This window comes from Typopeltis vanoorti, chromosome 1 (genome assembly GCF_054136105.1).
Source record: "Typopeltis vanoorti isolate ZY-2024b chromosome 1, IOZ_Tvanoo_1.0, whole genome shotgun sequence".
Lineage (NCBI taxonomy): Eukaryota > Metazoa > Arthropoda > Arachnida > Uropygi > Thelyphonidae > Typopeltis > Typopeltis vanoorti.
In genome coordinates this window covers 146,000,341-146,024,897 of record NC_143549.1, presented here as the reverse complement: position 1 = coordinate 146,024,897, position 24,557 = coordinate 146,000,341, and the positions used below count along the sequence as shown (strand labels likewise).

At 33.8% G+C, this 24,557-nt stretch overlaps 1 protein-coding gene across 1 annotated transcript in view; it reads right to left on the bottom strand.

The window, feature by feature from the left end:
• LOC150110516 (uncharacterized) overlaps positions 1-21,979 on the bottom strand; it is a 63,643-nt gene extending 41,664 nt beyond the window's left edge. Inside the window, exon 1 of the mRNA XM_090394407.1 lies at positions 21,115-21,979. Coding sequence (XP_090250533.1) covers positions 21,115-21,601 — 487 coding nt within the window. The 5' untranslated portion in view covers positions 21,602-21,979. The remainder of the gene's footprint in view (positions 1-21,114) is intronic.
• Between the last annotated feature and the right edge of the window lie 2,578 nt (positions 21,980-24,557).

Here is a 24,557-nt window from a genome sequence, read left to right as displayed (position 1 = left end):
TCGAATGAAACGCCGAATTTCATTCGAAAATCTGGTAGCGCATCGAAAAGATCCAATATCAAATCCCACTGACACGAAAGGAAGATTATAATAAAAAAACTTTTTAGCTGATGGTGAGTTAGTCGATCTCGTACGTTAACCGCTCATTAAGTGATAGATGATTTATATTATTATTATTATTATTATTATTATTATTATTATTATTTGTCAACTCCAGGGAGTCCAAAGACTCATCGAGGGAGTGCATCTACTCTACAACTCTGCTTCCACCACTCACAATCCACCAACTGATCGCAACTACACCAACGCCATCTACCGCCGACCACCACTAGTACATGTGTAATTTACATGTGTGAGACCAATTCTTTATTTATTAGGAATTTAAAGTAACGAGAAAGGGTTATGCTTGTTATCTAGAGCAGGGTTAGCAAATCTATAAATCCCCGATTCCAATAATATCTGCTATACGTTTCAAACCTTTCACGGGAAAATTATCATAGAAAGAAACCCTACATTCCATAATATCACTTTAGAAATGGAGGAACTTAAGTTAATTCAAATCGGTGGATGCTATAAAACTAAATGCTTAAATCTGGATTAAACGTCATGTTTCTTTGAATGGAAACCGTTACTTTAAATTCATGTTTATTATTATTATTATTATTATAGACTTAATTAAGACTTTTGATAACAGTAGGTCACATCATTCTAATCAGCAAAACTAAGAACAATAACAATCGATGAAAATTAACTCCATCGGTCAAAAACTACGTTTCAAATGGAAATCAATGCACAAGAATAGACGAGGAACTCAGCTCACCAGTACAGAGAAGCTGTGGCTTTCCACAAAGAGTCATTTTGTCTTCTACGTTGTTTAATATTTATATGAAGGATATTCATGCAGTGTCCATAAATGGTCAACTTCTTCAGCATGCTGACACGGCACTGATTGTAGCCCATACCTTCCTTTAGGAAGCATTAAACTGACCATTAAGCAGATGTGCAAAAATATATTTTGCATCTATGATTATTTAAAATTATGACAACATTTGAAAACATAACCTGACTTTTCAATGAAACATAATATAATTTCTGTTTCCACATCGTTTGTGAAAACTTCGACTTTTCTAATTTTTATTTATTTATTTTATTTTCAAGCCCGAATGTTGTTAAACACTGCCATCACTCCGTAACTAATCGCTTGAAATATTTTGATTACATTAATCTATTTCATCCTAAAATTATACACGTGTAAAAAATCAAATATTTTAAGTTCAAGTTCCTCGCACTATTTTTGAATACAAAATAATTTTAACTAATTTATTTCGTCAACATTGTGATTTGTGATTTGTAAAATTAATAGTCAATATCACAAGATAATTAAAATTTTCGAATGATTTTAAACTTACTTTTGTACGGGCTTCAGGATGCAGTCTATTTTGCGTTGATCACTATTAGCTTTTAGTTCAATGATTTTTTAGAAAAAAAAGTAACAATAACATAGCAACTGAATGGGAGTGCATCGATACTTATTCAAACAGATTGAAATGCCCTTAAAAGAGTTTAAAAGTATTATAAGTGCTTTTTCGACAAATCTCCATTCAAGCGATTTCAACAAGAAAATGCATTTTCGTGTAATCTCTTGGAAGATGCATGCCAATGATTTTCCATTCTAGTCAACTGACAACCATCATTGCTGAACCTGTAAATCAAATGTGTAATTGAGCTAAATATAGTCAGAGGTGGTTTAGGATTAGTTTTTAATAAATGAAAGTAGGACACTACAGCTGTGAGTGATTCAGATTATACTGAGGGTAACTGGAGCACAAATTCTTCATCAACATAAAATATTCTCTCTCTCTCTCTCTCTCTCTCTCTCTCTCTCTCTCTCTCTCTCTCTCTCTCTCTCTCTCTCTCCCTAGTAGGAAAATCAAGACTCCAGATATTTGAAAACCCGGTTTCAAGTTGATACTGACTTTTCCAACTACGAACATTAGTAACAGAGCGGAATAAAGCCTTCTGTTTGTAACAGAAGCCTGCAGATATTCATACCGATGTAGCATTGTTTATTCTTTTTTTTTTAAATCTCTATTCAAATAATATCACATAGAAGTGGAAGTCATGAAGTTTTTCGTTGACTGGTATGAAACAGCTAAATTGCGTAACTTAGGCTTGAAATAGCACGAGAAAAATTATGTTCAGTCTCTCGAGTTGGATTTCCTGATTATCTAACCATATGATTCACTTATTGTAATTCCCACACTAATTAGTAAAATTATCATAAAAATATGGAAAATTATAAGCACGTAGCATATCGCTAATTAGTATTTCAAACTTCACAAAACGGAATTTGTCGTCAAGAACAAGGAATATTTATGCCACTTCAGGTCTCCAATAAGCAGGGTGATGAAATTCATCTTCCTTCTAAAGATAATCGTGAACACACTTGCCTAAGACGTGATTTGTAACCCTGCCTGGAAGGCAAATACATTTACTACTCAGCTAGTCAGTTTAGACAGACGTTTCTTCCTTGCTGCCATATAATTTACTGACTGTTCATTGATTTCTATAAAAAATTGATTGCTCTGGGGTGAGAACAGTGTGATGCTGAGGACATAATGGAGACTAAGCAAGAACTGAAACAAACTTTATAATACTTTTAGATCTTTGCCAAGTAAAGCAACGGTAAAAGCTCTAAAAGAAAAAGTTATCCTGGATAAATAAAAACTCACAAGTCATAGAAAATAAAAAAAAATCCTGGAATTTTTATGTAGGATCGGTAGCCTAATCACAAACTATGAAAGTAGAAACTATGAAAGTTTCACAAGGTAAATTGACCAGAATAAGTTGACGGGAATACACTACTTTGTGTACTTTGTGGACTACTTTGAAGATGTACGGACGAAGCGTATGTTTTTTTGTTTTTTTTCGCTAGAACTATACAGACACATAACCTATCTAAAATAAAAATTCACTTAGAGTAGCATATAAAGAACAAAGTAAAACGGTTTCAAAAGGAAGCACGCACACACGCACGCGCAAACACATTAGCTGAAAAAATAATAGCACAAAAAATCGATTAAGGTTGTCATATATATCATAATTATCATTTTATGTTATCGAAATGCAAGACAGTTTTCCTTCTCAAGTTAATACATTTTCTTACTCCATTGATTCAAGGATTTCAAATATATTCAGACACGAACATATCGGACAAAAACACCAATCCATAATAAATCGTCGACGTACAAAGTTATTGTGTTTGGTTGCAAAGTAAATTTTACTAGACAAGTAATTATATTCTTGTTTTAATTCATTACCCAAGCATTAACGAACAAAGTTTGCATGTAAAATAGTTTCTAAAGTAGACTACTTGTGAGATTGTTGACCTCACATTGTCTTGGTATCCCATAATGCCCAACACGCTTTATTGTACACTTTCTTGCATATAGCTATGAATTATGGGAAGAGTCACAACTCGACTTATTTCGACCTTTATTAAAGTCTTATCAGTGGCAGCTAGATTCAGGAAGATACTAAGATCAACGCAAAAGACATATTTTCTATATTCAAGTAAAAAAACGACATATTACCATATGGTGATAAACCAGTTAAGAAACCATGTTCATGTTCTAGCACATTGGTTCTACAACATTTTGCGTATATACTCATATAGTGAGTATATAGACAAAACATCAGTGACTATCAGTGACTAATATCTTATCAGTGACTAATAAGATTTAATATAACATTCCTAGTCAATTTACTAATAAAAGAGTTTCGTATGAGTTTTTTCCTTTCATATGCATACTAAATATTCTGGTATGCACGTGGATTTTGAAAGGTTAAAGGGAGCCATAAAATCTTGTGAAAGAGGTATAATACTTTCTAAGATTCTACAAAGGAAAGGTACTGTTAATCGTTAATCGTAATATGTCTTCAGGAAACGTCTCAAAAATAAATATCACAAAATCCAGACTTCAAGAACCAGTATAAGTTGCAAAAATTTGGTAGACACCGTAGTGATTAAAAGCTCCTCTGTTTTCACAAACCTCCGTGTACATCATTAGCTTGTCTTGAGTATCGAATATATATCCAGGATACGCCCCTCTTTTGGTAGATTTTCTATTAGATATTGATAAACTGATGCAAGCAGTCTTCCTCGTATAATGAGCCAATGCTTTTCAAAATTCTCTATCGAGTCCAGACTGGAACTTCGTACTAATATATATATATATATATATATATGAACAGTATGGTTTTTCCCCAGTTTATCCTGGGGTTTTTCATCCCGCAAAGTGGGCAAACCAGCCTTGAGAACTCAACACTACAGGACATAGGATACACCGGGGCGTAGAGCTGACCACTTTATCCTGTGAGCAGTTTGAGGTCCGATGATTAATAAATAAACCCTCGACACCGCAAGGTAAAAGAGGGTAAAAGGAAGATGAGATCAGATGATATATATAAGAAAAGTCCAGAATATCATGTTCATTGTTCATTTTCTCGAAAGCTACGACAATGAATTCTTGTACAAACCAAAAGAAGCATCCTAACACCATCATATTATTGTCACCACACTAAACATATGAAATCACACTCGGGTAAGTAAAGTTCTTCTGCAGTAACTATGGAGAAACATGTTTTTTAAATTAGTATTGCGAATGCATCACCTTGCAGTACAGCTTTCCAACAGTATAAGTTCCATTGATAACGAGCTTTGCACCACGTTTTTGTTCTCAACCATTGTTTAAGGAGAACATATAATCATATTCGGCACTCTCTTATCTACTTCCATTTATGTGATTTACCTACTTTTTTCCTGTCTGGTCGATTGTAAAATATGTGCGACGTTTTGGATTACAGGAGAAAAATAACGGATATGCCTGTCATATTAACTATGTAATCGTACATGTATTGTTGCATCTCACTAGCGAAGTAAGTTAGCATGAGTGAAAACATTAACAATTAAATGTACTGATACTGTGCAAAAGGTCCGTCCCTCTTGAAAATAACTTTGAAGTTTTTCTGCTCTATTTTATTTTTTGAATTTTATTTCTAACATTTAAAGCTTTGTTCTAAGGTGACCTCTAAAGGGCGCACCTAGTTCATTATCTGTCATTTTCAATCTTTATTTCATCTACATTTCAAAATGAATTTGACGTGTCTTTTTTTTGATAATTTTGCAGTCGATTTCTCGTATGCTGTTACCGTGCATTTTTAAGAATAAGTATAATATATGTATCGACATTTATGTATCGAATTTAAATGCATCATCTGTGATAGTGCCGACAAATTTTGCGCCTGTGTACGAACTTCCAGATCTAAAACTTTGTTTTAAATTTATGGAACACAAAAAATTGGAATGTTTAGATTCTACTGATGCTTCTGTTAGTTTCTGCTGCAAATATTACCTCTGTCCAAATGTAAAATCTTTTTTTGTACCTCATTTAAATTCTCAGATTCATTTGTACTTTCTTCAATACGTTTTGAATTGATTTTCAAGATCGATCCTACAATTATTTAGATTTATCTTCTTTTCTAAAAATCACTGTGATATGTTCCCTTTATTTATCTGGAAAATATGTTTTAGTAAACACTTTTTACTAAAACACCGGGCTCGGGACCGGCATAGCTGACAATTCAGACTTGTGACTGGAGGGATTGTCTTAAGTATTCCTGACTGTATATACCCATGTGTGGTCACGGGGCCGGTTTGCCTGCTTGCGGGATGAAAAACCCGCAAGATAAACTGGGGCGGGGGAGAGACCCTGCTGTCCACGCCTAAGACCTGCTAACGTGGTTATGGTTGAGAAAAATCCTTAAGCTCCTCAAGTCGTCGACGGGAATCGAACCGAGGACACTCCTTCCCCAGGCATATGGTTGCGAAGCGCATAGCTGCCAGGCTAACCGCGCAGACCGCGTGTGTGTTAATAACCATTAAAGTTTTTCATAATTATTTCCTTGTGCAGAAATAACTATGAAAAACTTCCATCATTATCGTCAACTTTATGTAGTTTGGAATTATTTATCATAAAATTGATTTTGGGCATGAGTTTTAGGATTCCAAATTTAAAAGACTCCCAAAAATTTATCCACAAAATAAAAGGTTCCGAAATATTTTAGTTCCAGACTCATCAAAATCACTATATTGTACATTTCTTACTTAATTGCAGAACCCCATGAGGATATGCGTTATAGTTTTAATGTGCAGAATCATCCAATACAGCAACGTTCTTGCATGTATTTGGTGGCTTCTCTTACACAAAGAGGAACATCTCCAACAACTTAGTCACTAAAGATTTATGCCGAATGAATGAAAAAAAGTAATGGCTCGAGTCCCTTCTGCTAACAGACCCTTCTACAGGGAAGAGAGGCCATTTCTTCTCGATAAGGAATTAGTTGACAATCAAGTAAATGATAAACGGAATTTCCATTGTAAAAATGAAAAATCAGTTAACAGATGCTACAGCACTGACACCACTTAAATTATCTTTCGAAACTTCCTTCAGTTAGTGTAAAGAGTAATCAAACAGATCCCATGGTAATTAAATAACATACTAGATGCGGAAAAATTGTCACTTAGCATTTTATTCAAAAAGAATTCGATACTCTTGGATGGTTTCTAAACTGTCGTAAATTCTGCAAATTCTTCTAAGGTGGCTCAAAGAAGTTAAACATTTAGGAGACCTTGAGAAGGAATTCTGCCGTTACAAGCAGCTTCCAGGTGATGAAAAGAGTAAAGACACCAGCTAAAAATTTCAAGCAATGCACACGAAAAAGAAAGATCAGGAAATATTATTAAATTTTGACATAATCAAGAACTCCTATCCTGTAACTTTGTCCAATATTATGGAAATCAAGGAAATCAAAGCAAGGAAATCAAGAATAATAATTTTTTCACGCGCATGTTTGAAACTGCAGATGAAATTTGTAATACCCGCTGACGTATTGAAGGGTGCAAGTGGCTTGACAGAGTTTCCTGTTTCGCTAGAGCAAAGTTTTTTCCAGACTATCTACTCCATAGTCTCCACCCATGGTACTACCTTATTCTTATTATAAAGAAAAGTTATTTAGTGAAGGATACTTTTCTAAGAAGGGAAATTTATTTACAATAAGAAGGTCCTTCTTCTTTTAAAGGAGATGATTTTGGTCAATATTTTGACAGATATTTTCTCTTTATAAAGCAAAATGGAATTTGAATGAACAAACGATGTTTAATAAGATTATTATTTGGTAATATCATTTTAGATGAACTCAACAATCAAGTTATTTAAAAAAAGTATGCTTAAAATGCATCCATAACTTCAACAAAAGTAATGAATCTCTCTCTCTCTCTCTCTCTCTCTCTCTTCATTGCACTTTATTCTTTTAATAGAATAACAAAAAATAATTTCTTCGTTTAATTCTCAGTTCGGTTTTATTTTATTCCACAGAAAGATGTGGTTTAGGAATTCAATTAAACAAACTCCAATTCCAGGCTAAAAATAAATTACGATCGTCTTTCGTACTTTTAGAAATAACACTTTTAATTAAGATAAAGTGAAAGAAAACTCTCCCAGTAAGCCAGTTTAGACATACGAATCGGCTGCTTACATAGGATGAACAAACGACACGCGCCCGAATATCAGGTTGCAAGACGTGAACGGAGATGGATATCTTGGACGGTTTCGGAATGTGCACATGTTCTGACAAACACGAGCTTTGGGAAAGAATAATTCTCAAAGAGAACACGAAATATGACATATGGGATTATATTCAGGTTAAGGGTCAAAGTTCTTCATAGAGTTTTATTTAACTGCGCATAAACACTAAGAAATGATCCCCCCCCCCCTAGAAGTAACATTAAGAAAATGATGGGAAGATTGTACAAGTTGTTCGTCTCGTTAACCGAGCTTTTGAAACTCGAATGTATGCACTTGTGGATGTTTTAATACATCAAACATAAAACTTATAGAATGAACGGAATTTTTTGACGTTTCATTTCACTTTAATATAGATAATCCTACATAAGTCAAAAATGTCGGTTCAAATCATATAATTAATCTTTACGCGTCTTTTTGTATCAGAATTGTTTTCAATTATTATCATTAAGTTCATCTAATAAGTTAATACGAGTTACTAAAAGTTTGTTGGACACGGTTGAACTAAATTATATTCGATGAAATAATCAAAAGAAAGTTAGTCATGAAATTTCTTACAACCAATTAAAGAAGTTAATTTTTGTCTGTTAGAATTGAAACATGTATTATAGCTTTCATCAACGAGCTACTGAAGTTACTAATTTCTTTAATTATCTTTAAGAAAGAACTGGATAATCCTTATGGATGTAGGATCGATGAATTAAAAATTAAATGATATTTGATGACTAATTTGGTTTGAAATACGACCAGAGTAACTAAGGCTGGTGAGGTCACTTTAGAACTATTCAGCGCACATTCATAAAGTAGTTTAGGTAATTTGTAGCCTTCATACCGTTGCCACTGTAGATGGACTTAGGTTTCTTGGTGGGACACCAATACTAATACTAATACGTGTATCTTGGCATTGCGATGACATGCAAGATGCCATATTCTACTGCTGATAATGATTTTAAGAAAAATTATACTCGCTTGTTGGCTACTTTCGCTCTGTAAACATAATGTATCCAGTTGCAGTTTATTAAAAGATGATAACTGAATGGTGATTCATCTAACGAAACCAATCTCAAACTCTCAGATCACTGAAGAAAAAAAAATTTAAAAAAAACTTTTTCATTGATCAATTAAAACTAAATCTAATGAAGTGTAAAAGTATCCGTATTAGTGTCCTAAGTTTATTCGCATGATTTAATCGTACCACCTCTTTCTACTGAAACTTAACTCAAAAATATCAGCATTCTATATTTTATTTATTTATTTTAGGTCCGTCAAACCGAAGATTAGTAAATTGGAGTAGCAATGCTAGTTTACTAGAGAATAGTGATTGCAGGAAAAGATGGTTCCCATTGTCTTCCTTACCAAATGGTACGTATTTTATGTCTGTAGATAATGTGTTCATCGGGCGGGTTTGGCTGTTTTGAGGGATGAAAAACCAAACTTTCCCGGAGGAAAAAACCTCATCCCGTATGACTCCAGCACTCATCTTTGATTGAACGTGATAAAAGTTATTCGCGTCATAGTCAAAATTCGAATCCGGGTGGTTCCAACTGAAGGGCTCAGTTTAAGTTTATTATATGTTTAAAGTCGGCTAACTCACCTTCAGGTGAAAAAGCCCTTAAAAAGTTTCTTCCCATCCTAAAAGGGATTCCTAATGGGAGTTTTCAAACCAAGGGGGTATCGTCATAATACACGTTTTACAGCACTTTGTAACAGGCGAGAAACAAGCTGGAACTCGTAATAACATTAATATTAATTAATTCAGGGATTTTCAACTTCAGATCGCAAAGTGTATTTTGACCATATTAGATCTGAAAGATAAGAATGTAGTTTTATAATCTAGTAAATTAGTTTAGACTATCAACAAAATAAGCAATAGAAGAGACATCGTATTTCACAGTGTTATGCTGCTAGTTAGTCGTTATTTAACTGTCTGTTTTTTTTTTATTATGTTTCATACACTTAATGTACTGAGTATTTGTCATTGCAACTGACCACAGTTGCAGCGATTTGACGATGTTAAAATTTATCATAAAGACAACACTGTAATCAGGTATTTGTACGCCACTGAACTGATTCACGTCAGTAAATAGTTTAGAAAAATAAATGACTGCATATTGTCTCTTCAGACTATTGAAACATCACAACAGGAAAAAAAATCTTATTATCTGTATTATCATACAAAACAGAGAGAATTCAATTCCGAAATTGTGATATTTCAGAATATCAAAACGCATATCTGGTTTAGATGGAAAACTGAAGAGAATACAGACCACACTTTTAAGCCTGTTTTGCTATGTTAAACCGGTAGCATTTCTGTCACATGACCTCCATGAACTCCCACAAGTGTGAGCAAAGTGCAGCTCGGTTTAGGAAAGAGAATTTTTCTGTGATGACCTCATATGACAAATTGTAAATGCAGACATAAATAAAGCGCAATTCACTCAGAATGCTGTCTGTCGATAAAAGAAGTGCGTGTGACTAATACTCGCTTTTAAGAATATTGTTTGTCTTCAAAATGCACGTGGCAGAATATAATACTACTACTTAGTACCCAGTTTAACGCTTAGTTAAAAGATGTGTATCGGCTCGATTTAATTCTAACCAATTTTCCTAAGGTAACGACTTTAAAAACGCATTCGAAATATCCCCGATTATATTTATAATTACTTAAGTAATTAAAAATTATATTTTTGAAAAAAAACTTTAAGCGAGCACGTCAGTATGATGAAGAGCTCACAGTACGCTTTGATTAACTCTAGATCACATAATTATTTATAGACTCATATTTTGGAACTATCTCAGCTACTGTTTGTTGTGTGAAATATTTATTTTTTCTTTCAAGGTGGGTTCTCTTGAAAGTCAGTTTGTCAAAATCCAGAATAGCATGCAAGAGAAGGCTACAAAGACAATATGCTGACCTAATAGCCTTAGTTGTTTTAACATAATATTTACTAATATAAAGACAGCAATAATATGTAATATATTTCTATAAAACGTTAATCGAATACATACTATAATATAAATCGTAATATAGTATATAATAATATAATTATAATATTATAACATAATTATAAGAATATAATACACACAATAAAGCAGAAACCTAACAGTAAACCAGTTTAGATGTGTATCTTAAATTCTAAGCAACTATTACATTAGTTTTGGAGTTCATCGGTCCATCCTTCATTTAATTGAACCATTTTTAGTGGAAAATTTGTCAAGTGATTTCAAAATTTATGATTGCGGATTTATGATCGTGGCTAAAATTTCTTTAGTTTAAGTTGAGCCATTTCGCTTGCAAAACGATTTGATTTATGCCTTTATCCCACATCCATATCCATTACTTTCATATTCCATAGATCCATATACCTCTAGGCTTTCTTTTATTTTATTTATTTATTTATTTATTTATTTATTTTTTGGTTAGAGCCATTAATCCATTTGCCATATATTCGCGGAGGGATTAGGGAAGGGATTTATCCACCAGCTTCATTTAAGGAGTAGTTGAAGTAGCTTATTTATTTATCATATGATAATACAAGTGTCAGAATATCCACACGGGTGTTCGATACTACTTTATGAAACCAATATATTAATATTAGCACAGGAATGTCCGTAACTACGCTACGGAGGTTCCTATGCCGAAGTAGCTTAAAATGAGAGAGGAAGTAACTATGAATCTCAACAAAAAAAAACTTCTCTTTCAGGATGTTGATTAGCTGTTCTTTTCAGAGTAATTTTCACATTTATTAAGAATAATTTCAACGCAATCAATGTGAAGGGAAGACCTTGAGAGTGAGAAAAACAGATGAAGCACGTTCACCAATGCGAATTTTCCCTTTGATTTCTCTTGAATGCAAAACTCCACTTTAAACTGGAAATGGTAGGGATTTTTCTCTCAACCGAAAGTGTTATTTCCTGTTCGTATCCTGTTATTTCTTAGAGACTTCGTAGCACAGTCGGTATGAACGAAGCTCATTGGTCGGAAAGATCTGGGTTCGATTCCCGTCCGTGGTGTATGGAATCTGGAATACAGAGGTAGGGTTTTTTTTTTCCCACCAGGAAACTTGGGTTTTTTGTCCCCCAGAGTAGGCAAACTGGCCCCTTGAACACACGCACACATTTACACCCATGAAATACATTTCCCCAATAATGCCAGGCTCGGCGACAAGCCAGTTGGGATTACAGGATGTAATAGAGGACCCTGCATCTGTGGCATAAAAACCTAGAAAGAAGAAAATTCCTGTTATTTCCCTCTGGTAGTCAGAAAATTGATACTAGAAACTTTCCCCAAACTCCCGTTTTTTCTTATTTTTATTTATTTGGCTTATTTTCTGTTTAATTTCAAACAACACAGAATGAAAAATAACCCATTAATACCCAAACACATCACATCAATCAAACTTTGTCGTGTTTCGAATCCAGCGAGGTAATATTTCTGTCTGCTATCCTGAATACCGTGAATAATTAAACTTGTAAAAATCTTTGTATTAAATAGTTTTTGAAAATTATTTTATTGATATTTAATTTAGAAGTAGGTTCGAGTCTTAATTAAACAAACTAATGTTAATGCTATGACGATACAAAATAAGTTTCAATTATTTATGGGACTGTCGGCATGAGGAAAATAATTTAAAATATTGAATTATTTAGGATAGAATACGTATTGTCACTTTTTATTCATGCCTTTATTAAGAGGATTTAACAGCGATGATTAACAAAACCCGTAATCAGAACACTAATAAAAGAAGACAATGAAGATTCTGGACAGACTGTCTTTTAGATAGTTTCTTATCAATGCGCTTTATGCCGAACATTACGCGAGTTTGTATTCGGTTGATTGCCTTTTGAAAATTATTTGAAAAGTTTATTATTCCTTAAATAGAAAAATCAAGAATTAAAAATTCGAAATAAACTATATTTGACTAATCTCAAAACACAAACAATAATACTGAATTTTTATCATTTTAATATTTTAATATATTCAGTTTTAAGGCATTGCATTTGAATTAAATTTAGTTTATTCGATAATATAAAATAAAATATAAAACGTTGAGTAATCATAGTCTTGCATGTTAATAAATGCATGTTACATTTCAACGTAAAATATCTTGCATGCACTTGAAGAATGCAATGATTTTTTTAAAAAAAATTCTATTATTCTTTCCCTGTCTGTTACTCTTAATCCTTCGTCCCATCTCTGAAACTAATTTTGTACATTGAGGTTTTATCTACACCAAAGCGGACAATCATGTTACAGACTCAAACGGATCCGCAAGAGGGCGTTTTGATTCATTCTACAAACAGCGAGGACTGTGTTGATTATGATTTGTGCTATTCAGAGTATTATTTTAAAATTATTCTTAACTGTTACAATGTGTGTTCTAAGATGGGCTGGAGCATATTACACCACAGTGATACTTCTAATTTCTCTACACAGTAAATTAATACGCATTCTAACTATAAGTTTTTTTTTTATTTATTTTTATTTTTTTATGTGGCTCTCACCAATGAAAATTTATTTGAAAACCTATAATACATTTGTAACTAGGGCAGGCTAATGATTTTTCTGTATTAATTGATTTTATATATTTTTTGTATTTATACTTAGTTTTTACATAGTCCGGAAACTCTGCTTTTGAGTCCAAACATGGAACGTTTTCGAGCCACTTCGGTCCTCCAATGAATGTCCCATTGAGTCAATAAGAATTCCACAAAAGAATTAATAGTGCTATACAGTGGTTGCAAATTGCAGATCAGTATGCAAACATCACATAAGAAACTCACTTCTACAGACAAGAAATACGTAATCCATAAAGCACAAAACGAAATAACACATAAATGTGATAATTATTTGAATCCATAAATTTAATAGCCTACCCTCTTAAATAAAAAACACAATCAATATAAACAAGTGCATATCTGATCAAGGAGTACTTGAATGTCTCTAAAAATGTTGATAATAAATGTTTGAATTTAAAAATTGATTATCGTCATAATAGTTAATTAGCCGATGTGCATATGTGTGTATGCATTTTATTCCCCGCGTATTAACGTTGTTTGCTTGTTCACATTATTATGTATTGAGCTTTTGTGCGTATGCGTAATGTTTATTTTCTAACCTAGATGACTTTATTCTTTTCGTCTATACATATGGCTTTTGTATAATTCTGAAATTTGTATGAAAATCTAATCCGAAGTTAAAAATAAACAAAATAGAAAAGTAAATAAGTCACGTGAAAAAAATAAATAAAAAAGTTCATTTCCTCATGTCGTTTAATATTTGAAGTGATTTTTGAAATAGATCGAATTGATGTCGTATACACTGTTTAATTTATTAATGCACTTATAATAAATCAACCAGTGCAAGTACCATTATGGCAAACTCCTCTTGATCTGTTAAGCCTTACACTACATGAATTGCATTAAACCTTCTATAACAGTAAACACTTAGTAAAAGGCTTATTAAGGCTCTTTAATTTCAGAAAATTATTGTTCATCTATTTGGATGATATTTGGTCCACATCATCTGTACAAACTAAAATTAATATACTACTTAATTTTATTACAATGGACAATTCTGACTCGGAATTCTGGGAATAAAGAACCTTCTTTGTACCATTATAAATACACTTTGCTACATGGCAATGTAATGTTAATAATTAAAAAAGCATGTAGTAGAGGAGTGTGACTGGTTTCAAGTTTGAAATCCCAAACACTCAGTTAGTTATATTAGTGTCTTCATCTGAAAGACACGTTATGCTGAACGAATGTCTTAGCGACCAGACAATCATAAATCTCTGTATTTAAGATGGTTGTAATACTTATTTTGAAATAATGACCAAAAGAACGTCAGCTAGTATGGCTGTTTTTTCTCTACCCAACTAACGAAGTATCCTGTAAGCTAATATTTATAATTTGAATAGCTAAATAACTCAGTACACTTTCAACACATCTATTAACTGAAATTCGGGACCGTAATCTGTGGTGGGGTGTAGTGCAATGCAAACACCAACCTTTGAAACTGTGTTCTGTACTTAAAACCACAGAATCTTTCCCAAATAAAGCAGTCAAGATTTGGTTATACAAAGTTGATTATCGCATTGAAAGCTACGAGATGGAGAAAATTTAGACAAAGATTATATGAGAATCTTAATGTTCGGATATCGAAAAATCTAAGATTGGTGTATGACGTCAGAACCCAAAGTAGAACATTATGGAGTGAAGGCATTTAATGGTCAATTAGCACTCTCAAAATATACTTAAATATAATATAGTGTGTGCGTTATACGCCACCTGGAGAATTTCAGCCGAAAAGTAAAAAATTACATAAACAACGAGGTGAAAGCTGAACATCTGCTTCTTGACAAATTAATATTTCAGTGTCGTTATATTCAAGGAGTCTTAAAGATATGACTTTTGAATGACAGACGGGGAACTCTAAAAGAATGTTGGAACTGATTTCTCTTTGTAGCTTTTTAGAAACGTAGAAAAAATAACCTAAACAAAGCTACGAATCATGGAAACCGAGAATGTAACAAGAGCAAGCATTTTAAGCTAATAAATGGAAATCCCCTAGTCTTTCCTTGTAGTTCTTTGTGAATAGAGGATGGGAACCCTTTTTTAAGTATATATTGGTTCAACGATGAAATTTAGAGGTGGCAGCGTATTGTTACAGGATTGCTTTATTACGTTGATACTCATGATAAGGATTAAAACCACTAATAATATCATATGGAATCATAACTTGGTTTGATGTGGTAATTTTTTGCTACTGATCTTGATCCCTTCTAACACAATAACGCACCATCTCAGAAACGTAGTTTGATTGGAACATTGCAATGAGCCCGATCGTACCAAACGTGCATTTTTAGAATGACCGGAGATGAAAAATTAGGGCAGGGTCAAGAGAAACATACTAATGAAGGAACTTACTAATGATTTAAGGGACTTACTTTTAAGAACTTACTAATGATATATGGAAGCTACAGTAGGTTCTTCTTCTTAGGGCCAACTAACGAACTATATTCATTGATGTCAATAATGGCTTTTTTTCTTCTTCTTTTTCGATTACTTTCATTAGAGGGATGAATTATTTCACCAGTATATCTTATATTAGATATACTATTAGGTCTTAGAAGATGCATTCATTTGAATTTAAAACAAATATCGAACAGCCGCTTTCTCCTCTGTATCTCTCTTTCTCTCTCGCTCTCTTTCTTCTTGTTAAGAGGGTTGATTTTACTACTTGACTCACTTGACCCCTATTGACGCTTTTTTATATCATCTTGGAGAAGGCTGGTGAAGATTGAAACCAAACGAATTTATTTTTTGTGGTCTAGGAAGGTGATAGCGCAAAACGAATGTGAAAGGACAATCACAAAGACAAATGTATCCATCTAATTGATATTTAAGAAGTGTCTTCGTATGAAAATTTATTTAAAGATCGATGGCGATATATTATATAAAATATTCTTCCGATTATTGCCTGATACTTGTTATCATCTTCGCTTTATGCCGTTTCGTCTTTTGTATGCATGAAATCTTGCGTCAATTAAGCGCAGTAGTGCAATCTTTACTTAGAAACTTTATCGTACTCCTATTACATTACATCATATAAATCGAGTGAAACTTTAAATAAAGTTTCAAAATTCGTTTTTGCTTTCCAAGTGACGTCTTAACAAGCTGTTAAGACGTCACTTGGAATATTTCTTTCTTTTTTTGTGAAACATAAACATTACGTAACGATCCATTCTGTAAATATACCTGAGTTAAATCCTAGTAAACTAAAAATATTCTGAATATTTATTTTCGATTTAATATTTATATTTCAAATTTATATTTCCATATTTAGTTTATACCGTTTGTCGCCGTTTACTATCTTGGAGATGAAACATTTAGGTTAGTTCTTTTATCGTAATGTCTCAAGGTCAAGTTCAATCTTCCAAGGTTACCAAAGTTTTACTACGACGTACACTCCAATAATCATTTAGGCCAACTGCCAACATCTTTCATACTTTTATCTGAATAAGAAAAGCAAATAACGAAAAAAAAAAATTAACCCGTAACGGGGGTCTTTAAAGTAATTAGTAAGGAGGAAAAAAAATGGAATAACACAGTGACAAAGAGTTAACCTCAAGTTGGGCGGTTTGTTTGAAATTAAATACAATCTTCCGTGCAGATTTCTGACCCTATTCAAGATAAGGGCAAATACCATGCTGGGTGACTTCGGCATCAGTAGCTCCCATTGCAAATGAAATGTGAACTGAATTCCCCTCGTAAGACCTTTAGAATTCTCACACGTGATTCATTATTATAAAGTTTATCAGGATTAAAAGCATTCCCTTAGGGTCAAGAAATTAAGGATATGACTAAGATTTTGCTTTCTCTTTCGTTTGGCATCTGCTGTCATTACTACTACTACTACAACAACTACTACTACTACTACTAATAATAAAAATTTGGTAAAGTAAACGAAAGAAACTGGCAGTAGTTATAATTAACGAATTACAAACAGCCAATGAGTAATATTCTAAGATAAAAAATATAATGTTATTGACTGGACTTTGTCCTTTTGCACTCTTAAGTTATAAGTTAATATTATTTATTTACGTCACTATGCCATTCCATCTTCTGTTAACCTGTTAGGCACAAAAGCTGCGCAACTTGATTAACAATCAAGTTGCGCAGCTTTTCATAAGCCTCGTGTATACCATTCTGTAAGGTTGGGGCGGGGGCGGGGTGATTTAATCCTATCTAAATAACTTGGTTTTACTTCTCTGTGCGTTCACTGGTTAGAATCATTGCTTTTCAGAATGAAAAACGCAGTTTACAGCGAGAGAAAAAAATTTTTTTTTCTCTTCATATATGACTATATAATTCACTTTTGGTTGAAACGTCTTATAATTTTCTTTTGCTTCCTCAAGGGATTCGTTGATTTTTTACTGTGCTATGGAAGCACTCCTATAAATAGTATGAAAACACTAGTACCTTTAAAGATGTTACGTATATAGTGTTTCAATGTCGACTGCAGTGTAATATGTATGCATACAGTTTGTTCATGATTTGTCAAAGTACTTGAGCGTGTTAACGAGAATGGCTCTGAGCACTTTCAAGAAAAGTCTGTGGAAAGATAGATTTATGGTAAATTGGACTTTCCTTTTTTCTTATCCAGATGACTTCAAATATTATTTCATTAAAAATAAAAAAAAATCGAAAATCGTTCCTATTATTTAAATTGATGAATTTGATTCCGCAGATGATGAATGTAACGTTATTTATTTATATTTAAAACCCATGGACGGCCACTTTGCAGAAGAAGACGTATGGCATGACTTTATCATATTAAGAGTACCTGGGAAGGAGGGTAACTGGATATCCTCTTCATATGAGCACCAAATATTGATAACCTTTCCGCTCTACGTATGATAGTAAAAACAGTGGCTCTAGGAAAACCATTGCTATCTTTAGATATTGAGATTTTAGAAAATCACTTATTTTATCCAATATGTTGCACAGAAAACAAAACGAATTAAATGAAGTGCACGATTACAATGACCTTAAAAATTCATTATTTCAAAATACTAAGTGGTTTTTTTTTATCAGATAAGAACAAAGGAGTTGCTTGGTAAATTCAAATTGTATTGTAATGTTAAAAAAAGATACATTTATATTATAATTGTTTTAAAAACAAAATTCTTTTAGCAGTTATAATACGAGTACATCAGCAGATATTTCTGCAATGAAATGAAAATATGAATAGGAACACATTAAATTTGAAGAAAGAGTAAAAATTATAATTAATATTTAGAATATTATACTACTAGCGAACTGTTGGAAAACTTTCGCCCGTATTTAACCTGTTATCCGGATTTTTCAGTTGAAGGTGAGTTATTGGTCATTTCTTTGGTCTCATGCGGATATGGCAGTTTTTTTTTTTTTTTTTTTTTTCGGAAACGGTTTTTCATCAAGAAAACCTGTCAGAAGAACGGAAGTAATATACAGACCTAAAATACTACGGAAATAAAGATTAAACATCGTATTCATTAGAATTTGCTGTTTCGAATGCGTACAGTACAATATGGGTTTAAGCCTAAGAGTAAAACAGAACAGATTATATATAGTAACCCCCAGTTTTTCGCTTTAATTGACCTTGGTTAACAATCGTTAAGTAAGCTGTCGTAGATCGATGATCTCAGGAATCGAAGTTACGTTTCCAGAAATAGAACTGTAAAAACATAACATAAACATTTCATTTGTTCTTTAAAATGGTGCATATTGTAGAATGAAATATCTGAAACTTAAAGAAAAGTTTCTAAAACTTTCTTTCATTCCAAATTCGGGAAAGCTTAAAATTTCATGTTCCCATTTTAATTTTATTGTTCTCCGACTCGTTAAAGAACTGGTATTCTCCAAGCCCTTCCCGTGCATTTATAAAGTATGTACTGCACTCTAAATAATTTTAAACTAAACCGACAGTGAAGCTTCCGTGGGTTAGTTGGTTTAGACGGAGCCATTTGGTTAAAAAAAAAAAAAAAAACAGGGTTCGAATCCCCGGTTGTGAGGCGAAGGATCTTTATCAAGTATTTTCAATCAAAGAAGAGTTTCACTAACTCACCTTGGATTGAAAATACTTCACCTTCTGTACCTGAGAAGCGATCCGGACACAACACATCGATCGCGAATATGTATAAGTAAAACTGCCACGTAAAACTTTAAAAAAATTGGATAAAAATAGTTAGTTATTGGGCGAAACAATAAGCCATGCTAATTCAGTTATGAGAAATCATTCCTACTAGTAAAAATGCTTTATTCTATGTTATACGCTTGGACTCAGTCAGTAGCAATCTGCCATTGCAGTATACGAACTCCCTTCGGCTCATTTTTGAGGGCCGGCATTTCAGTGATTGTAAAGTAAGGGTCTAATATACAGGATTTATCTTTTTCTTCGGTAGTTACAACTGTCCTAGCATATATTCCTGCTGTGAGTTTTTACTTTCTTGAGTACCGCAGATAAGTGATATGACAGTGACATTTTATCACTGTCAAGCAGATTTGAATCGCTTTAAATGTAAACGTCCTTTAAATCGCTATTGAACAGCTTCTCATTAACTGTGACTTCCTTGATCTAACATTTTCTCCTAACTTAAGTTCTATTGTCTCTAAACTAGTTTAGCTCTTAATTTCTTTTTATATATCAATGCATTATTATTTCTGATTGTTTCGTGGAATGACTGTGAATTGGCGATATTTAATACAGTTAAATTAGGCGCTATACAAAAATCATAGAACTTTATGCTACTTTTGTCTGTCAGTTTACAAATAAGAAAAAAAATATTAATATTTGCAATTATGCGCTGGAGAATACACACACACACACACACACACACACACACACACACACACACACACACACACAAACATGCTTATATATTTTGCCTTTATGGTTAGTGGAAGTACTCAAGTTTTGAAATGCACAGAAATTTACACTGCTGTAATTTATTTTTATGATATTTAAAATGATAAATTCGCTTCTACTTTCATTTGGTCTGCTTTGTTAGCATTATACTCATAATGCGCAATTATTATCTATTATTGGTCTCGTGGCTTGTATATTATTGTTAGCTCTACACTTTGTTGTAACAGCTGCAAATCAATATATTGTAAAAGTTAAAGATAATACTAATACAGCTTTTTTACTATGACCATTATTATCGTAAAAGTATGATAAAAATGGTGTTTTAGTTGTTTTATTATTTTCTGAGCGCCTGCTATTTAAAAATCATGCTAACAAATGACTTTTGATATACTCCATTTATTTCAAATATAGCTTCGCAGCTTTGAAAATATAATTATTTTTTAAAATAAATAGAGAGATCGTGGGGAAGTACGATAAATACATCAATATACTTTGCGTTTGCATTTATTTTTTGTAGCAATAATTTACAGTGGTTACTTCCAGTTGCTGATATTGTTGATATCAATGTTCCCTTCCACATTAACCCTTCCCTTCTAAAAACCCGTCCAGTTTAAAATAAAACTCTTCCTACTGCCAGGCTGTGCGGGGAGAGTTGTGTGCCAATCATATCCTAAAGAAATCACTAGACCCTTTTTCTGGAATGACGCAGGGAGAGGGTTACTCGCGTGCTCTCCACTTAATTAATGTGGTTAAGCCTAAACCATAAGCGCCGGTACCGATTGTCGGACACGTGTTTGCACGCTTCCGCTGCTCTTACGCTAATACGCGATGGGGGTTGCTCTTTTTCAAGAGGCTCACTCCTAATGTTAAGTGACTCTTTAACAAGAGGACGAAAGACATCAGAAACCTCTCCAAGAAGAAGAAGAAGAAGATACTTATGTACTTTTGAATTCTCTCTGAACTATAACTGGAACGTTAAGGGGAGAGTCTATACACACAATACGGACGAAAAGCGAAACCGAAAGAAAAAAAGAAACAAAAAAAAGGCAGACTTACTTTTATCTGACTCGTTGACTTGGTGTGGGTTTGGCAGCGGCTGTCGTAACGCCTGGCCGTAATTAGACGCCTCTGAATTTGCATACATCCCCGATCCGTACGAACCGGGAGAGCCTGGACTTCCGTTAGGAAACGGCGGGCAGAGATGGGATAGACTCTGCACATGCGGCGACGTCAAAGGTGCGGACGGAGGCGGCGGTGGCGGTTGGGGTGGCGGTAGCGGTGGTGGTAACTGGGCCGTAGATAAAGTGGACTGGAAACTTTGGTTCACAAAATCCCTAAACAGCGACGAGGACGACGAGGGTGTAGACATTATCCCCGTTCCGAGTCCGAAAGCATCGGCGTCGTCAAAGAGAACTTTCTCCAGGTTTTGGGCTTGGAATAATAAAGTCTGTGGATCGAATCCGACTTGATCTGTAAGATTGAGGATGTCCTTGACAGAAAATGGGGTGCTTGAAGAACCAGAGGTAGCCGGGCTAGCCAACATGGTTTCTTTTTAAGATGAACCTCTTGGCTGCCTCACACCTAGACACTTACAACCACTCCAGAAGTACTTGGGTACGTCTTACGAAGGCGAAAGAACTTAGCGATATCAAAAGTATCGTTTAGAGGTGACTGGCCATGTCCCCCTTCGTAGTATCACAACTCATACGGCTGGAAAGGTCACTCTACGACTGTTGAGTGCAGTCGCTTCTCATAATTACACATTGGCTTAATATCCCGACAAATGCTACACCATCGTTCGCTGATTTCCTCAGCGTGGCCAGGTCAAGAGATCTGATTCACGGAACTGCGAAACTCCTCACCGTATCCCGCAGCTGACTAAGATGACTGAATGTCGCAATCGGTCCGTTACGTCACAAGGTTCCAAAAACCGCGCGCGCCTTACTCAGTTCTGAGCGGTGTCCATATTAGCATGGTCTGTCTCGAGCTCCGACGTACACCCTGATAACAATGAATCCCCGCCTCCAGTTTAAAACTTTTTTTTTTTTTTGCTTTCTTCCCTTCCTCACATTGCATCTCTGATGGTTATAGTTACATGGGACTGCCGTCGAAACCCTCCCGTTTCGCTGTGATCCCCTTCTTTCTGTGTTCCCGCCCCCCTTACTCCGTCGGCAAATCACGGCCGCTAAAGTTTGACAGCTAGCGCCAGTGAAATGAAACACGAACCCGGCGTTGTTTGAAAGGTCAAATAAGGCCCAGATAAATCAAATGAATGAAAAATGGCCAAAGTTGAAAAAGTCCATGTTTCCCATTGGTCCGGCACGCCGTCTGCACTACTGCATGTTGACAAATTCGGCAGGATAACTTCCCGCCGCTTCTTGGCTGTTTAAACTATAGGTGAGATACGTTAGTGACTTGAGCAGTGACCTCTATCGTAAATTAAACATATTACAGCTTGAAGAGCTCCGAAATGTTTTCTCTTCTTGATGATTAGAATGACGATGCTCTCCTATTCTGTCAATTTTCTTCCTTTTATTTGTTTCTGGCTTATTGTAAGCTTATCTTCAGTCTCCTAAGTTTATTCTCGATCTTTCTGTACAGCGATCTCTATGATATACTCTTAATGTATTTGAGGTATTGTTTAGTAGGGGTATAATGAGGTTTAAGTATTAGCATTACTATAAATTAAAGTAGAGAAAAGCTGAAAGAAATCAGTTGTAATCTACATGGATAACAAACGACATTCAGGTATTTTTATCATTGTATACAAAAACGGAATTATCGTATTTATCTTCTCTATGATGATATCCTTTCAGTAATTACTCAGTACCTTTCTAAAGTATTCTCCATTGATTTGTGTTTCGTAATGTTACATGTAAGTTAGTCAATAATAGAAAAATAACTACTTTTATTCAACTGTTAAAAACGGAAATGATGTTAGAAAATGCTATTGTTGTACATTCCCACTAATTGTTATAATTGCAATGCTCATTATTAATAGTTGATAATTATTAAATTATATATTTTGTATGGTAATAATGTACTATAATTTCCATACACAAATATGTGATTAGTAATTATAAAGCATCTTCTGTTAGTATACGTTTCTAAGGTAACTGTCATTGTTCATTGTTGCATTTAATTTTCAAGTTTATTATCAACTATGTCTTGCATTGTTATCGACCAACAACTATGGAATATTAGTTTCGTAATAGGCAACACTAATGCAATGGCATCATTATATTATTTAAATAAATAAATTGAAAATGATTTCGTCATTCATTTATTACAATTCGTATAACGTGTGCTACAGAGTTACAAAAATTATACCCATGCTAAAGAAGTTGATGTAAATTAATTATTTAATACCACTCTTAATATTTTCATTTTCCCAATGCGCAATTATCAATCACCTACTTATATCACTGACCTTGAATGTTCATAAATCGCCGTTTAGTTTCACTGATAAGTTTTGGCTACGTCATTTCGACTAAATAGCCAACGTTATGCACACGAATACAGAAAATGTTGCTAAGATTAAATAATAATAATAACAGCCATCAACGACAACAGCGAAGTTCACGATATGGCAAGTATTTCCATTATATACATAATATGTAAATATCGTATATGTTAAACAAAAACTGTAGCGACAATAGGTACCTTTATAGAGTGTCAAAATGAGGAGAGAAAAAAGAAAGATAATAGAAGTGCTTATAAAAGGTTTTGCTAGTGCTTGAAGTAGAAATATTTTATGAAGCTGTTTGTAGTCATGTAAGTGGCACTTCAGAAGTTTTTTAGGTCTTTCTTATTCTGAAGTGATGTGGATCTTCGAACAAATAATGCAGGGGTAAGGCAGAGCGGTGAAGAAGTCAGTTTGAGATCGGAAGCACAGCTTGTTAACGTCTTACTTTGTTGAGCTCGTTTTCAAAGTCAATTTCCTGTTGTTGTTGTTGTTTTTTTCTTTTCTTTTTTTTAACCATCCGTTTTTGGTGTTAGTAAAAGGTGAGTATCTTAATTTGACACGAAATATTTTAACTTCAAAAAGCTGAAAGTAAAGGACTGCAATATGGATTTTTCCCCCATCTTTGTGGTTTTGTCTCTATTTATACTTGTAAATTTTGTTGTTTGCTCTAAAAGGTCAAGGTTAATATTAATTTGCCTGTGCTTGTCTGCAGTAAAAAAGTGAACATGGCATTACTATTAGCGATTGTTCCAACTAGTTGTTGTAGCGACGATTGGCCTTACTGCCATTGTTGGCAGTAAGAAAGAGTTCAAGTAATAGATTTTATTTGTTAATACGATAACTGTTGCATCTGGAGATTGCAAAATCCAAGTACCAAATTTCAAATTTGGTACTTTGATTCTGTATCTATTTACACAGGAAATGGAAGGAAGACCGAAAATATTTTTTTTTATGTATGAAATGTTGCAAACTGCAAAAATATTGAAAACTTAAGCAAAAGTATGAAATGCAAAATGAATCTTCATGTAAAATA